Source organism: Pipra filicauda, unplaced genomic scaffold (assembly GCF_003945595.2).
Source record: "Pipra filicauda isolate LSUMZ 115617 unplaced genomic scaffold, ASM394559v2 scaffold92_size2517590_pilon, whole genome shotgun sequence".
NCBI classification, from domain to species: Eukaryota; Metazoa; Chordata; class Aves; order Passeriformes; family Pipridae; genus Pipra; species Pipra filicauda.
This window is the reverse complement of record NW_024105120.1, coordinates 1,574,323-1,591,293: the sequence shown is the minus strand read 5'-3', so window position 1 is coordinate 1,591,293 and position 16,971 is coordinate 1,574,323. Positions and strand designations below refer to the sequence as shown.

At 38.8% G+C, this 16,971-nt stretch overlaps 1 protein-coding gene across 4 annotated transcripts in view; it reads left to right on the top strand.

Annotated features, from left to right (window-relative positions):
* Nucleotides 1-16,971, top strand: part of GAB1 (GRB2 associated binding protein 1) — a 101,051-nt gene that overhangs the window by 72,000 nt on the left and 12,080 nt on the right. For 3 of the 4 annotated variants that reach the window (XM_039391267.1, XM_027729640.2, XM_027729641.2), the window contains exons 4-6: nt 5,293-5,897; nt 7,784-7,869; nt 8,069-8,372. In XM_039391267.1, coding sequence (XP_039247201.1) covers nt 5,293-5,897; nt 7,784-7,869; nt 8,069-8,372 — 995 coding nt within the window. The remainder of the gene's footprint in view (nt 1-5,292; nt 5,898-7,783; nt 7,870-8,068; nt 8,373-16,971) is intronic. The other variant, XM_039391268.1, reaches the window with a different exon arrangement.

Genomic DNA, 16,971 nt, shown 5'->3' with positions numbered 1-16,971 from the left:
AATTATGAAGGTTGAGGTGTGTAATTCAGTTTCTGACCTGATTTCCAGAGTTATGTGATAAGTGCGTTAAGTAGAGGCTGAGGAGACCGTAAAAGGGGACACAAACTGTGGCAAGTAGAGAGTCCATGAATAGCTTACAAAATTTCTCAAGGAAGACACTGATGACACAGGGGAGAAGGTACTGGGGCAGGCAGAAGGTCCAATGGAGATAAAATGCCCAGTGAACTGAGAAAGAACTGATCAAAATCTTTGGGAGTGTAGGGATTGTTTAAATGAATGATGGTTTTGTAGGAACATTTGAAGACAGTGAAACATTGGCATTGTGATCACTTGGATATTATATGGGCTTAGTGTGTTGTATGTAACTAAATGCACTAAATAGCTGTGTCCTTTCATTAAAAAGGCTGTAATAATGAAAATTCAGAATAATAGTTGTGCTAGACTTTCAGTTCCACCTAAAAGGATTCTTTATGTTTTCTGTCTGGTACAGTAGGTATTCTGCTGGATTTGGGCCATAATCTAGAGCATATAGACCTTTTCCTATGGAATTGTAGCTTTGTGTATCTGTGTAGCATGTTACTAAGGTGATCAGTAAGAGTGCACTCTGTGCGCTACCCCAGTCCACATCCTTAAAAGTGAAGAAAAAAATTAAATGGCTTCATCATTTTCCTAATAATTTCCAGGCTTGGAGCAATATATCTGTGTATTTCATACAGACTTAGTGCAAAGTGCAAAGCTTAATAGCTGTAATTAAACAGGCAGGTACTGTTAATTAAATGGTTTTATTTTTATGATGTTTTCCCTTTAGACTTAAAAGTCGCCAATACGCAGAGGGAACGTTTTCTATTCTAATTCTGCATTTTACTTTGTAGGTAATCTGGGAACCACTGAATTTTATTTCAAGGCTTTGAGGTTCTTTTCTGGGCAAGATGGGGAACTGTGAAATATAGAGGAAGTATCCAAGCTGCCTCTTTGGAATTTTTTGAGAATTGTGGTGTTTCAGAACTACTAAATAGTTTTGAAATGCTTCATTACAATGTCATACAGTGCACCACATACTGTTGTGAGAACATCTTGGATGCAGCAGTTGCAGCTGTAACAATCACGCTGTATTTTGTCTAAAATAGTTTTATGCTCTGATCACTCTTGACTTGAGAAAGAGTATTGTTTGACTGTAACATTTAGTGAGATTTTAAGGTTTGCATTTGGATCCTAGAGAGGAAAATGCAGCCAAAGACTGTTTCCAACCCGCTTATTGTTCTGGCTCATTCGAGGGGTGTACTGAAATACTAAACGCTGTCTTCCTCGTCTCTCCTATGTTTATGAACCAGCCAAGGGTCACCCTTTCTCTCAGAAGAAGGGCAGGAATACCTGCTGTTAGAAGACTTTGAAAGTAAAAAGATTCCACTGCAGTGAGTGAACAGTAGCCATTCTTGGCACACGTGTGAGAAATTAATGACAGAGCCATTAACTTGCCTGAAAATATTGTTTGCTTGAGATGCGTCTTGCATGGTGTTCTGTGAGTTTTAACAGAAGAACCTTGTAACTTTGGCTTGAATTTTCTGGAAAGAAAGCTGGGTTATTATTTATTTATATATCTACCACATTTCTTTTCTGTGCTTGCTCATTTGTCCCAGTTTACTTGCACACAAGAGCAGTTTTGCTGCCATATCGTTCGTAATATTCTGTTTAATCAGTCATATTGATTCCTGCAGATGGGAAAAGAATCAGCTGGAAAGGATGAGTGGTCAAGCCAGCCCGAATACAGCATTTTCAAAAATGGAATGATTGCCCCTCAGACTAAAACACTTCTTAAACATTTTTTGCTGGGTCTCTGTCAACATGTAGTTTTTAGGACGTGGATGCTTTTCACTGGATTCCCCTTGCACCTCTTCTCTGTGCACCTTAATGCCTAGTCTTTGTAGTCCAGCAGGCTGTACAGTTTTCTTTTCTTGATATGTGGAAAGAGATGTCCAATCCTAATCCTGGGTAAGGGATAGCTTGGCCACTGAGCATAATTTGGAGATACGTGATATCCACTTGTGATAACACTGAATTCATGTCATAGCCATCCTCTGCTTATAAAGTGAGGAGTTATCATTGTGTTATATCCAGCCTTGCCATTGTTTTAAACTGAGATATAAAAAAATAATGCTTATCTTAATAACCAGTTGTTAATGGAATATTTAAGGCAATTGGGTTTTTTTTATTGAGCTATACTAAAGTGCTTGGTAAAAATTAAAATTCCCAAAGTAGAGAAGTCATTGGGCATCCTGTCAAAAAAAACCCCAAACAAACAAAAAAACCCCACAAGTAAAGTTTGTTCCTGTCAACTATGCACTGTGCATTTTCAGAATTGTACATGGTGTTCTTATCATGATCAGTGGTTAATGTTGATTTTTGAAAACTAGTTAAAATTCAGAGGCTGAATTCCTTGACTTTGTTTGGACTTAAACTGCTTTCTTTGTTTCAGACTGTCTTCAAACTTTTAGTCTTGCAAAATCAGGTTGGTTACAACCCATTCATATTTTGAAAACTGTTTCAGTAGACTGAGAAGTTGATTCCAAAAGATTACTTTAAAAATTGTGAAGTAAATCAGAAATGCCCTCTTATAATGAGAAATGTAAGTTGTTGCCATCAGCTAAGCAAATTACAGACCTGGCTGTCTCATGTGTCATGGTTTTTGAAAGTCTTCTAAGTGCTTGTGGTCAAGAAGCAGCACCATCCACTTTGACCCAGAAAAACTCCTATATTTAAAAAAGCATTTGTTGCTTGCATGTGATGGGTAATCCTTAAGCACTGGCATTGTACATGTGCTGTTGTTGCATTTTTGAGCTCTGGTTCTATAGTCCTGTGTGTTTTCGTAAGATAAATGTAGTGTTGATGTTTTATTTCTGTAGTTTTAGAAGTTTTTTTTCATTTTAAAGTATATCCTAGTAAACTGGAACTAATAATTTTGGTTCTGCAATTGATTGTCAGTGCCCAGCTTCTCTAGACTGCCTGCTTTATTTTTATGGCATAAAAAACAGAGATCCCAATCCTCGCCACACTTGCTTATGTGAAAAACATTTGACTTTTGCTGAGATTTCAGTCTGAATGAATATCATGGAACTGGAAGAGTACATCTAGAAAGTGAGGAACTCCTGAATCAATTCTTTGAGTAAAGAGGAAGGGCTGCAGCAGGGGCTGAGCTCAGTGTTACTGGTCACACTGTTGACAATTTATTACGCGGTCTGTAACCTCGTGTAATTCCTTCAGTCCTATGGGCTCTACTTTTTGCGAATGTTTTAAACCTCCAGTGGTTCATTCGTGAATTTTTGAAGCTCTGAGGCAAAGGGAGTAAACTGTTAAGAGACAAGAGATATATTTTTTTCGTGGTCAGCACTGGAGGGAATACAGGAACTTTTGCTTCCCTGGTTGTGCCAAGGATAAATAATGAGAAAATTCTCTTATTTTTGGGAGAGAGTCCACTAAACTAATGCTGATTAATGTTCTGAGTTACCTAGAAACCAGTTCTGGCCAGTAAGACAGAACTGAAAACTATGTTTAAAATAATAACCAGAGCATTTCTCTGATGAAAAAAGAAGCCAAAACCCCTAAGAATAAGCTAACAGGAGAAGGTCATATAATTGCAGTGAGAGAAATCTCATAAGCTGCTCATCCTGGTGGAAGATTGTATCTCTGCTATTAAACAGAACAAAAAGTTCTGTTGGTTGGGTGAATGACATTTTTCTTGACTGCAGATGTCCATTCCAAGCTAACCATGTTGGTTCCCTTGATAGCTGTCAGAGAGGCACTTTGTGAGGGATTCCTCGTGTTTACGTGGATATCTAAGCAGAACAGATTGTGTTTCACACAGTCTCCATTTCTCTGATGACTGCAGGGGAAATTTAATTGGATAGCTAAACTGGATTCCTTTTTCCTCAGGTTGCCAGAACCCTGGGAGATAAATGCAGCTGTCCCTTGAGAAAGAAAGTTTTGTGCAAACTTACTGATGAATGAAATTTGTATAATAAATATTGGTTGTGATCCCTCTGAGGTAGCGAGCCTCTTAAATAAGGGGGAAAATGCTTCTTGTGGTAGTTCATGTATTTTATTCCTCAAAAGTTTCGGAACTCTGTGGTCCAGTTGCTTAATCAAGCTTAATAAGGGTAGCAGGTGTTCACTGAAACATATGCATGATGAAATATTTACATATGTATGTATAAATTAACACAATGTATGGTATTGTGCTAATGAAAATAGGAAATTTCATGGTATGATTGGTCAAAAAGTGTATGGACTGCCTTAACTCCACCAGTGTTTTACCACTATCTTGACTTTCATTTAAGCAAGGAGTCCAATACAGAATCAAGACCAGTAATAACAGAATTTCTCTGCTTGGAGCACAGTAACTGGGGAGGTTTACAAAGAAAATAAAATCATTGCAACGTGGTTACTTTCCACGTAAGTTTACTGCTAGTAAACTTAGTAAACATTAGTACTGGTTAGTACCACTACTAGTGAGTGCTATTCTCATAAAAGAATTTCCTAAGAAATCAAAGGTAAACAGCTGTGCAGCTTTATCTAACACCACTGCCTTAATTTGCATTCAAGACAAAAGCACTCTGTTGCACATGCAACCTATGGATTTTTTTTTCCCCTCAAAGAGCATACTGTTTTCCTCCTATTTATGTTCTTATCTCCTACTTCTCTTTCCTTTACATATTTCAAATGAGTTTTATGTGGTCAGTACAACATCAGGCACACATTTAAGAGCATTACAAGCAGTCATTTTTTTTCCCTCTTAACATCTTTTTCATACTGATTAGAACTAGCAAGTACTGTAAACCCAAGAATGGAGTGTCTTATTTTTACCTTTAACTATGCCATTAAAGTGCTGCTAGTTGCCAGCATGGGTTAAAAAAAATAACAATAAAAAAAAATCCCCCCAGCACCCAAACCAAATAAAAAAATCCCCCAGCTGCCAAAAAAAACTGCTCCAAATTGGCATCATGGAAATCACTTGCTTTTTGAAATATCAACCTGTTGTGGAGCTGTTTGTAAAGCTCCACAGTTGTATTATGTGTTTCACATGCATGGATTTGTACATATGTAGTCACTTAGGATCCTTAAGCACTACTATTTGTTTGATAATTGAGTTCCTGCATCTCATTTTTAAAAAATAGAAACTTGGAAGACACTGACAGACTTTTTAGTTGTTTACATTCCAAACATTGCGTCTATCGCTTGTAATGTTTTTTTTTCTTTGTGTTGTTCACCAACATTTTAATCTTACAATCTCACATGTAGATCTCACGCTGACTCGGCAAAATCCAGCTCTTCTGAAACAGACTGCAATGATAACTTGCCCTCCCACAAAAACCCCGCTCCCTCAGCGAGCAAGCACGCTGTGAACGGCTTCTTTCCGCAGCAAGGGGTCTATGACTCCCCTCCTTCTCGGACCGGACTGACGCTGGCAGACTGCAGCCTCTATAACCTGCCCAGGAGTTACTCCCAGGATGTTTTACCCAAGGCAGCGTCTCCGTCTGGGACTGACGCGGAAGGAGAGCAACACGTTTTCAACGCGCCGTCGGCAACGTCTTCGTTGGACGCGCAGATGAGACACGTCTCCATTAGCTACGACATTCCCCCCACACCTGGAGGTACTTATCAGATTCCACGAACTTTTCCAGAGGGAACATTGTCTCAGACTTCAAAACTGGAGACTATTCCAGATATTCCTCCGCCTCGGCCACCAAAACCTCACCACGCTGCAGATCGGTCTCCTGTGGAAACATGTAGCATTAGTCGCACTGCCTCCGACACGGACAGTAGTTACTGCATCCCCACGGCAGGAGTGCCGCCCTCCCGCAGTAATACCATTTCAACTGTAGATTTGAATGTCTTTCGGAAAGGTCAGTACTCCGCAGAGTTTTTGTGTTAAACGGTGTGCTCTTGTGAGGGATGGTGGGATATCAATGATGTGCGCGGCGTTTCTAGCCCTTAGAAACAAGTGTGTAGCCCTTCACAAGGCGGTCTGTGGTCAAAGTACATAAGAAAGAGGTAAAAGAGATTATTAAAGGGAGCATCAGTAAGGGATGGACATTGCACTGTGGCATTTGGTCTTGGCTAAAAATATTTGAAGACCCAGACATATTTGTGGTGTTATTCATCTTTAGAAAACACCAGTGAAGAACTAATCTTTTTTTTTCTGATACCTAATAAGCTCATATAACTGAATTCAATACTGCCATTATCAGTCTTTCAGAACGACCAAAGTTAGTAAATTGTGGTCCAATCTGCAGAAGCTGAAAGAGTTTCATGAAGGTCAGTGGGATTTGGTGTATACCCATAGCTTTGAGATCAACCCCGATTTGGTGATCATTGCCACTGACCTTTATTTCATTACTTGTGATTGATATGCTTAGTGCAGTTTTTAAGTAAAATTGAAGTTATTCCTTGTGGCTACCTAAATGTTGGTACTCTAGATGTGCTGCCTTGTATATTGTCTCGTTAACCTCTTTTGTGCTGACTTTCATAATTTTTTAGGTTCCTGAAGCAGGTGGGTATTAGAGTGTTATTTTTAGAGTGAAATTCTAAGCTGGTTACGGTGAATGCTAGTGTTAGAGGTCTTTTTAAAGGAGAATTGTTTGAGTTGTGCTAGATATGGGATAAGAGGCTGAAATGAGGGGATGGGAACAGGGCTTTTAGAGGAGGCAGTATACAGAATGGATGTGACATACAGGTGCTCAAATAGTATTGTCCTGTTTGACATTCATTTTGTAGGCTGAGTGTAACAACATTGGTGGTTGATAGCGTTTTAAAATTACAAAGTAACACCCCAAAAGATCCTTGTTTGCTCCGCTTACCTTCTCTCATTTTCCTAAGTTTGTAGGTGAATATTCCTACACTAAAGCTGAGATTCTCTGTCTCAGGAAAAGTAGCCTTTCTGAAAATACTGTTTTAATTTGGTGCTCAATAGCAGAGGTGTTTATTTTTCCTCTGAGATGGAAATCTCAAAAAAAACTTCGGAGGTTTTTTACAGGGCAAGGTGGGGCTAAAACCCAGAGTTTTCCCAGTTTCTGTATTGGCATCAGGAGGAGGGGCATGCCTGCTGCAGGATAAGGCAGTCTGCCACCTGCATGGATGAGCAGCACCTGGGAGCCAGGTGTCCCACAAACACCCCTCTCCACCAAAGAACCAGCCACGAAGATCGAGACCTTCTTAGTGGGGACTGCTAGGAGCCACAACTCTGAAAATGGAGAGATCTCTGCTTCTGCAGCAGTTTGTTCCAGCTGAAAGCCCCTGGAGACCACACTGGGGAGCTGAGAGAAGGGATTCACCTGTTCCTGCAACAGATGGAATCCTGTTGAATCAGCACTTTCCAAGGGAAGGGTATCAGTAAGGAAACCTTTCTCCAGACCCTGAACTACATCTGCCATTTGTTTATTTTAGAATAACTTTTTCATGAGGGCCCAAATTCCGACTCTTACACTAAGTTCATACAGGTGCTCGTTTGAAAGAAAGACTTGGCTGCTTCTTTAAAAGCAAAAATTCCTTTTTCTTTTCTCACTGTGGAAAACCGCTGCCATCAGAGCTTCGCGTTGTGACTGATGGGTGCTAAGGTTGTTTGTGAACACAGTCCTCCCAAGTACAGATAAAATCTATGGGCCACAGCTTCAGGAGGCGTGTTTGTATGGTCTCAGAAGCAGACAGTAAATAACAACAGACTCTGGATGCCTGGTGCCAAGTGACAGGAACAAGGATGATAAATAGCCACTTTCTCTTCTCGTTTCTTTAGAAATTAGTTCTCAAGACTGTTATGATATTCCACGAACGTTTCCGAATGACAGATCTAATTCATTGGAGGGCTTCCATAACCACTTTGTAAGTATGACTTGATCTGATGTGAGGCGACAGTGACAGTGCTTGAATGCTCTTGGTTCCTGTGTAAAAAAGCAAGTTGTACGGTGTTTGTGATTTTTCAGTTTCAGTATTAATCTGAGTAGATTAGGTTAAAAAACTCATGTGATTCACAGCTGATTGCATAACTTATTTTGTTAAAGGAAATATATGTTAATTCTAGAAAAACAGAAGCATGTTGACAGTGGGAAGTGTTTCAAGTGAAGAACTAGATGAAAATTATGTCCCAATGAATCCCAACTCTCCTCCACGACAGCATTCCAGCAGCTTCACTGAACCCATCCAGGAAACAAACTATGTACCAATGATACCAGGCACGTTTGATTTTCCATTATTTGGAAAGCAAGTCCCTCCTCCTGCTCACATGGGTTTCAGGTCCAGTCCAAAGACCCCTCCCAGACGGTCGGTACCTGCTGCAGAATGTGAGCCACCGCCAGTGGATCGGAACCTCAAACCAGACAGAAAAGGTGAGGAAAATGTCCACTAGAAGCTAATTCTTCTCATCTAAGAAAATAACATAGCTCTCCCAGCTTCCAGTTAGTGGAAAATTACCATATTCTTAGAAATTATTTTAAAAATTTTTATCCTATGAGATAATTGTAACACAAAGGGATCGTAGGATTATTTTTAACAATATTAAAGCATCACAAAAACAGTGCCAAATACAAGCATAGGCTTATATTATAGCCCTGCAGTTACTAAAGAAAAAATGACACAGAATTCTGACATTTAGAGGTGTGAGTTTTAGTCCTCATACATAGGAGACACTCGTGATGCAGAGAGAGCACACAAGGCATTGGATAAAATACAGATTTATAGCCATAACAATGCTTGGTACAGGAGCAGTACACATTTTCACTTTAGAAGGCCCTTCCAAATCTATCCTAAAAGATTAATCTTGTAAATCTGGTACACACTGTGTTTACTTTTCCTTTAAATAAGGATTATTTGAGTGACTGGTGTTCTTAAGGAACAAAGAAGATAGGATTTCAATGTGTCTATAAGAGATACTTGTATAGAGAATCACTAATAAATAGCTTGGATTTTCCAGTTCAGCTGAAATTTTTTATCAGCCATCTTGTCAGAAATACAGGCAAATGCTTAAGGAACTTGTTTCCCCCACTATGCAGTTTTTCAGACAAGATAACTAACTTTCTTGTAGAAGTGGCAACTACAGAACATTAGGTCAAGTCTCTGTGCTATTTTGCGTATGAGTAAGTCCTATTTTTAATCTTATGCACTTGAAAAAATTAGTATTTACATTGAGAATGCCTGACTTCATTGTAGGAAAGCTTGATGGCAAATATTCAGATGGTCTAAAATATTCACTAACTAAACCTTTAAATTAGTATTTTTCCCACTGGGTGAAAACAGCCTGTAATTAAGGGAAGTAGATAGTATCATGATCATATAGATGAGCTCAGTGTGAAATGGAATGTCTTATTCTGCCTGTCCATGTTCAGAAAGCAAGGCATGGCCTTTTTCAAGACCTTGGCTCTATGCATGTGTCTAATTGTTTCTGTTTTACCAGACAGTAGTTTTGCTTAGTTCTTAAGAAATACTGGACAGTAACAGATTGATGAAAGCTGATAATGGAAAATATTCTCAAAATAAGCACTGAACTGATTTAAAATATTTTCCCTGACTGGCCAGTTTGTGTATTTTACTGATAAAATGTTTGACCTTCAAAAGCAGTAAACTTCTGTGTTTAAAAGCATCTCACTTTTGCTGTTGGCAGTGCAAAGCTGCCACACAGATGTCTGCTGGTGCAACATCATTGCTCTTGCATCTCTTTTTGAAACTGAATTAGTGGTTCACATTCTGAAAGTGGCATGTGAGGCTCCTGCTTTGCTCCCATCCTCAAATGCTTTACAGCTAGAAAGAACTAGCTAACATTAGGGAAAAGATTTTTAGATGTGCTAACATACCTCTGAATAAGTGTAGAGTGACTGGCTGAAATTTTTGCCTGTAGACTTTTAGAAGCTGTTACCACTGTAAAATAATGGGATTATTTAATGTCACTTACAAGATAAAGTAATTTTAAAGTAAAACTGTCCCTGAAAGTAAATATTGTATAGTAAATGCTTAGGGGCTGCAAAAAATGTCGTGAAGATCTTGAGCTACCAAGACTGGTAATGATTCTGATTTATCACTGAGGGTTTTATCTTAGTAACACATATACACACAGCCTCACTCAAATTTTATCAAGTGCATTACTGTGAGTTTTCCATTGTTGTGAAGAGCAGATATGATGACACATCAGAATGGTAATATATTCCCATTTTAGTAGCTGAGTTCTCCACGCAAATAACTCCTTCCAGATATACCTTTGGGAAAATAAAACTGCGGTTTCTTTTGAATTAAAGTAGGATAAAACTCTTGTTTAAGTGGACCTTTACCTAATTAAAACAAGTGTTTGCTTTATGTTCTTCTGTGTTGCTTTTTCAGCTTTCAAGTTCTTGTAGCAGCTTCTACTATCAGGTTGTTTCTGCTTATGTAAATGTACTGCAACGCTCTTCTGCTACAAATGAGTGCATAGAAAGTATTGAGTTGGCCAGTAGGTTCAATAAATCTTTGGCAGACACAGAAAGGGAGGAAATGGAACATAAAATATTTACCTTCTGGGTATTGCTCCATTAAATGTTGGGGTTTTTTAATATGCCATTGGTTCAAGAATTTCTGTTGAAGACCACTGGTGCTTCTCTAAGAGGTGGTGTTACCACAGAGATCGGGTGTGTTGGGGTAAGGTATTGTGAGGGCACATCTCCTGTTCTCTTGGAAGAAGGTGCTGTATCTTTTTTTATTGGTTACAGATTGCTGCAAAAATAGTGTTTGCACTGCCTCCAAGTAACAATTGCTCTTTAGTAGCTACGAGAAATATCACCATTGCCTTTCAGATGAGCATTAGCTTTAGCTCAGTCATGTTGGTGTGGGCCAGGGAAGTTTGTTCAGTGCGAAAAATGCATTTGACAAAGAAATAGTGCGGTGAAACTAGCAGATAAAGAAAGAATATACTGCTTTTTGTTGTCAGATGTATGTGTTTAGCATCTCCTCTGGTTTCCTTTGGTTTAAGGGCTTACAGCTTACAGGCAGTATAGTTTGACAAGAGTAGAAAGTGGAGGGCTCGGTGATGGCAGGGCCCCTTCTCTGGCATATAGCCTGCTCTCCCCTTTGCTGTTCTGTTCTGTACACCTGACATGAAACAGATACTCACTTTCTTCTGGTTCTGCTGTCTGAAGAATAATGTGTCAGGCAGCAAGGACCTGGCAGTCTGTCCATCAGCAGTAGTGACTGTAGTGTGTAATGTCTTCACAGCTCTCATACAGCAGCTGACGTTCAGGGTAATTTATCTAATCATTAATATTCTCCAAATTTCTACAGTTATGTAGAAGTAGTGACTGACAGGGGACTGATTTATGAAAAATCATTAACATAGGTAAACTAAATGTAGGTAATAGGTCTAAAATTTACTATAGTACGTGCACATTCTTTTGAGGAGGGTACTTGTGCAGCCCAGCCCTGAGAGGCATAGGCCCTTTGGTCTTCCCAGCTGGAGGAGTAGCCAGGGCCAGGAGCCATGGTGAGCTATGACATACCCTGTGTCTTTTCCCACTGGATTTTAAAGCTTTGCTTTAGAAAATGGATTAAAAATAATAACAAAAAAAAACATAGAGAGAGTGCCTTGAGATTATGCTACAGGTTCACATAGTTTCATTTTCTAGCTCACAGCTGCTTCTGTAAATACAGGGAGCTTCCAGTACTTTCTGAAAAATAAAACTGCAGTTTTGAACCATGTTCAAAACGTGGGGTTGGCTCCCTGCCTCAATAACTTGAATCAGAGCACTTTACTTTTCCTTTAGAGAAGCATACCAAAAGGTAAGTGATGTACGGCTCGGAACAAAATGGAGAGCGTTTGGCAGGTGCTTTTCTGCATTCACCTGTAATTGAATGATAAAAAAAAAAATCTTTTTTAATTTAATTTTTTTTTCAGGGTGCTATTTCTTTAGTTACATAGAACCATTGTTTGTATTGATTTTTGTATTTCTGCTTTTTGGCCGCTTTAGCTTGCCACAGTTGCATGTAGTCGTGATGCTAATTTGGAAGCGTGTTTGCTAGCAAAAGGCTTCGAGCAGAAGAAATATTGCATCCATCCATGCAGTCGAATCTTACTCACTGAATTGCTCAAAGACTGTGAAGGGTTATGCCACAGAGCAGTTGTGACATTTGTTGTGACAGTGACGTGTTCCTTCCTCAAAACAATATTTATCCAAGAAGGAGCAGTGGAATTAAAGGTGCCCAAACACGGTGGGCAGCCAAGGCAACAAAGAACACCAGATTCTCTTCTGTTCAACCTATTTTAAGGAAAAGGTGCCTGGTCAAAAATGAAAGGAAAAAGGTGTGAATTCTTTTTTATAGGTCAGCAGGAAGCCTTTGAGTGACACAGAATTTGAGATGGGAGTGTCTGTCAGCCTCTGGGCATGCTAATGACCCCGTCCTGCCCAAGGGTTTATTTCCAGGACTTGGGGGATGGAGTATGTCATCTTAAACCAAGACTTTAAGACCAAACATCTACAAAATCAGATTTTTTTAAAAACTATAACTGTTTAGGAGCCCTACAGAAGGAGTCCTTATAGCTATGTGGCATCATCTCATCCATAAAGTTGAAATCTGTGCTTGTCATCTTGACTGATAAAATACAGTTTTTCAATATCTGAATCAAACTGTTAAGTCAGCGATGGAATTGGGGATGGTGGAATTTACTTCTTCAGAGTCTCAGTTTGATGCCCAGCTTACATTAACTTGGTAAATTCTTTTTTCTGAGACCACTTCTACCAAAGTGCGTTTTTTAAGGTTCTGCAAAGAAATGTATGAACTATGGGCATATGGCTGAATTAGCAATTCATAACCATGATGGAATGAAAGTTAAAAATTTAATCTCATTCGAGTATAATATTGGAATGTAATGCATGAATGAATATAAATGTAATTTTAGTCATGTTTTTGATCCATAGCACTTAAAAACACCTTATAAGAGAGTTCCATTTAGCACAGGTCCTAGTTCAGAGTCACGGGGAGCTGAGTTAGAATGATACCCTCAGGATCAGATTGCTGACAGAGGCAATACAAAATTTGGGAATCCCAAAACATGGGGTTTGGGTAGGATTGCAGAGATTTTTTTGCTGAAATAACCAATAACCAGTGTAGTGCATTTTCACTTTTTTTTTTTTTTTTAAAGGCTTATATTTCAACAAAAATTTAATCTGAGATGCTTCCTACAACTTAAGTCCATATGATTGCCTTTAAAAGAGGCTGCTGCTTGGCCCAGGCAATTTTCAGCCCAGCATATGGTAAACTTGGATTTAGACTTGGATTTAGTGGGTGATGCACACATTTCTTTTCATGCCAAGAAAATGCCCAGTTGCAGCTTGAAAACAAGAAAACAAACAAACAAAACAAACCAAGGGAGAGGAAGAAAATTCTCATGGAGTTGGGAATTGTGATTGTTTTTAAAAATGTTAAAAATTTTATCTGGTTGTTTTTCTCATAGTTTTTTCTCATTTAAGATGTTAAAAGACATTATTTCTGTGGTTAAACCACAAATATGTGGATTGCTTCTAAAAATGTGGCTGTATCTTGGCCACGACTCCTCATGAGCATCTCCCAAATGGATTAACTTCGTAGAAAATTCCAGTTTTCTTGATGTAAGAGTATAAACCCACTTTGAAAAGGTATTTGTGTACAGAGCTTTCCCGTGGTAGGAAGCACCTGCCACATTCTGGTCCCCAAAGGACCTGCTATGATGCTCCTGGATAACCAGCATAATCACCCATTGTCGTAGTGTAAAAATCCTAAGTGCTGTAAAAATCCTAAGTAAAGTAGGTAGCTGTTAAGGAAATTAAGAATCCTCATTAATCATGGAGGCAGTTATAAACAGCCTAATGAACAATTTCCTTGTTAGACACTCAAGCATGTAAATATTTAAGTTGGACAGTGTGAACATGTTACATGTCCTGATGCAGGAGGAGCATCCCACCAGCCTGAAATAAAACTTCAGAGAAACAGTTAAAGCATTTGTGAATACAGGAGCTGACAATTCTTTTAAAATAATTAATAATAATAATAATAACTAGAAGCTGGCAACACTGCAGTGTTCTACGCTATCATGATTGTCTTGCATGTTCTTTAATAAAGGTTCACTTGTATTCTCAGGCTTTAGGACAAGTAGGCATTGAAAAAAATCTGAATGGTGATTTTAATCAGCAGCAAAAACTGAACTAAAGATCTGTTAAAAAAGAAACTGTAATTTCTGTGATGACTTTTTTGAACGGAAGTAGTGTTCATTTTGCTTTTAAGAAATCCAGGCATTTAATCCTTCTTTTCTCTCTTGGAAACTCCTGTTCATTCTGTTTAGGAATTCTAAAAAATTCTGGTTTGGGGGGAAGTTTTGGTGCTTCGTCAGAATTCCTAAAGCAAGTTGAATACAAATTTACTGAATTTTTTTTTTCTTCTTTGATCCCCCACAAGCTCCAAAGGCTCCCATTTAGCTGAAAATTAAACTTCCTCCATGCCTGTACAAATTATTTCTACAAGTCTAGTTTTTACTTAATAGCTTGAAATGAAGTTTACATAACTCCTTGCTGCGATACTCCAGCCCTTAACTTGCAGCTGGGATTTGTCTTACAAAACTTTGAAACAACAAATAATTTCAGTAAAGATTTCGTTTGGATGGCTGCATCGCAGCTGCAAAGGAAGCTCCGCTTTGCTGGACACAATGGCTTTAAGAAAATCAAACACACGAGTTTTCTAAAGCCAAACTGCAATACTTGCTCTGATGCTACCGGTAGAGATGGTAGTTTTTAACTCCAGAGATACCAGGGAGAGCAGGAACAAGTGAACAAGGGTAATAATGCCCTGGTTTTTTTCCCCCTCCACAGAATTTTTCTTTTCTTCCTTGTGTGCTTATTGCTTTCTTTTAGGAAAATGTAGTTTTTGATGCACATATTGTCATGCTGTTCCCTTGGCGTTTTTATAGGCTTAATGTTAGGCTTTACTTTTCCAGTGAACAAGTTAAATTCCATTACTTTTTTCGTGTTTTGTTTTTGAAGTCCTTTGCACTTAATGAATCTTAGTGCAGCTTTGAACTGCTAATCAATAAACACTCCAGAACACTGTACTTTGTTATTGAGTGCTTTTAGTTCATCATGCTTTGGGGGATTTTAAAATACAGACATGTAGAGTTACTCACAAATTAGAGCAGTCAAATAGTATTTTGATGATTAATAGCTTTGGTATTCTCTGAATAGTTTCATGGCATTTGGCAAATATTTTAGGAATACCAGTGAACCTTAGCTGTCACATCCAGTTGGATTTCTTCATAATCAGATTTTTTTTTTTCCAATTCATTCTTAATTTCTGGAGCATTCAAAGTACCAGTTCTCTGAGAAAAGTTATTTTGAGAAGGTAAAGATGTCTGAGAAAACTGGAGAGCCTCTCTTTAGGTGACTGCTTTTTGTATTTCATATACTGAAGAATAAGTTGATTTCAGTTTGGTTTTGCTGTCCTAAAGAGGCTGTAGTTATCACCATTCATGTCACATCACTGACCAGAACAAAGCACATGATTGATGGTGGATATTACTATGGAAATCTATTTGAATGTTGTATAACTAAATACATGTTTCTAATTAGAAGTACCTTGGCAGGAAATTGTCTTATAAAAACAGAGATAAAAAAGCAAATTCAGGATATTTGTAGAGCTCTGTGCTGAAGACCATGTACTAGGGAATCAGAGTTCACTGGGGTGAGGAAGAGGAAGAGAAGGAAAGCGGGAGTTTATTCTGCAGAATTGAAAACCAAATAATAAATCCCGTGGGAGTAAGACAGTGAGTTTCAGCCTTGTTTTCTAAGGAAAAATCTACAGCGATTCTGAGTACGGGAATTCTTTGACCTCAGTGCAAATTTCGGTTTCCTCTAGTAACAAAGAAAAGGGGGAAAGATGTGTATTTTTTAATGGAAACAAGAAACTGCTATTATTTCTCTCTGAAAGTACTTTTGTGGATGCAGGGCACTTATGTAGCTGTTTTTTACTTTTGCTCTCCCCCTGCTATTCCAAGTAGAGCACTGCTCTAACATTCCTATGTCTGATCTCCTTGTCTCATGTGGATTACTCCCGTTGGCCAGGAAACAGCATTAACAGATCACACATTTCTTAAATTTTATGTCACCTTAGTATATTTCCCTTAAAATTTTAAGCCCTAAATAGCTGATATTTAAATAGAGAGTTGGCCTCTTCTGTGAGGATGTTTGCAATTTCCTGATGTACAATCCCTCACCGGCAAGCCATGGAGCAAGTCGCCAGTCGGGAAAGAAGTGTCCTTAACAGAAGTCATGTTCAGTATTGCTGCTTTGAGGCAATAGCCTGAAAACAGATGAGGCTCTTCAGTGTTACGTCCACAAAAACATTGGGACCCACCTACATCGATGCAGGAATTCGCTGCAGTGGGATCCGTTTTTTCCCCTCAACACTATATTCCAAGTGTTTTATGGAAAACAACAAGAGAATACATTAGCCGATGCAAAACCCGAAAGGTTTTTCAGTTGAAACCGTTATTTGAAACCAAATCAAACATGTGAAATGGACTCTTCTCCTGATGACTTCTCAGACAAAGGCAGCATTGACATGCACCAAAATGCCAGGAGCAGAATTCATGCGTCTGAGCGCGCTCTAATGCTGGAGCCACCATCGCCTGTTCTGCCTGGCAGTTTGTACAAGCAGCCATTTGTTAGAAAAATAGACTTCATTAGTGATTTTTCAGCTCAGAGTGCCCTTGTGCGCTGTTCGTCTGATAGAACGTGCAGAGGCTGAGCTTCTCTCTCTCCTGGCTGTAGCATTTTGCATTTCACAGGTGGTGACTTGACTGAACAGTGAAAACATCTAATTTTCACTTCTTGTTTGGTTGGTTTCACTTGACATAATTTATTTAGGGTTGGTTTTTTTTCCCCTTGTAGGTTTGCATCCAGTGGTGTTGCAACATAATTTATTTCCTTTTCGGTTAAAAAAAAGTAA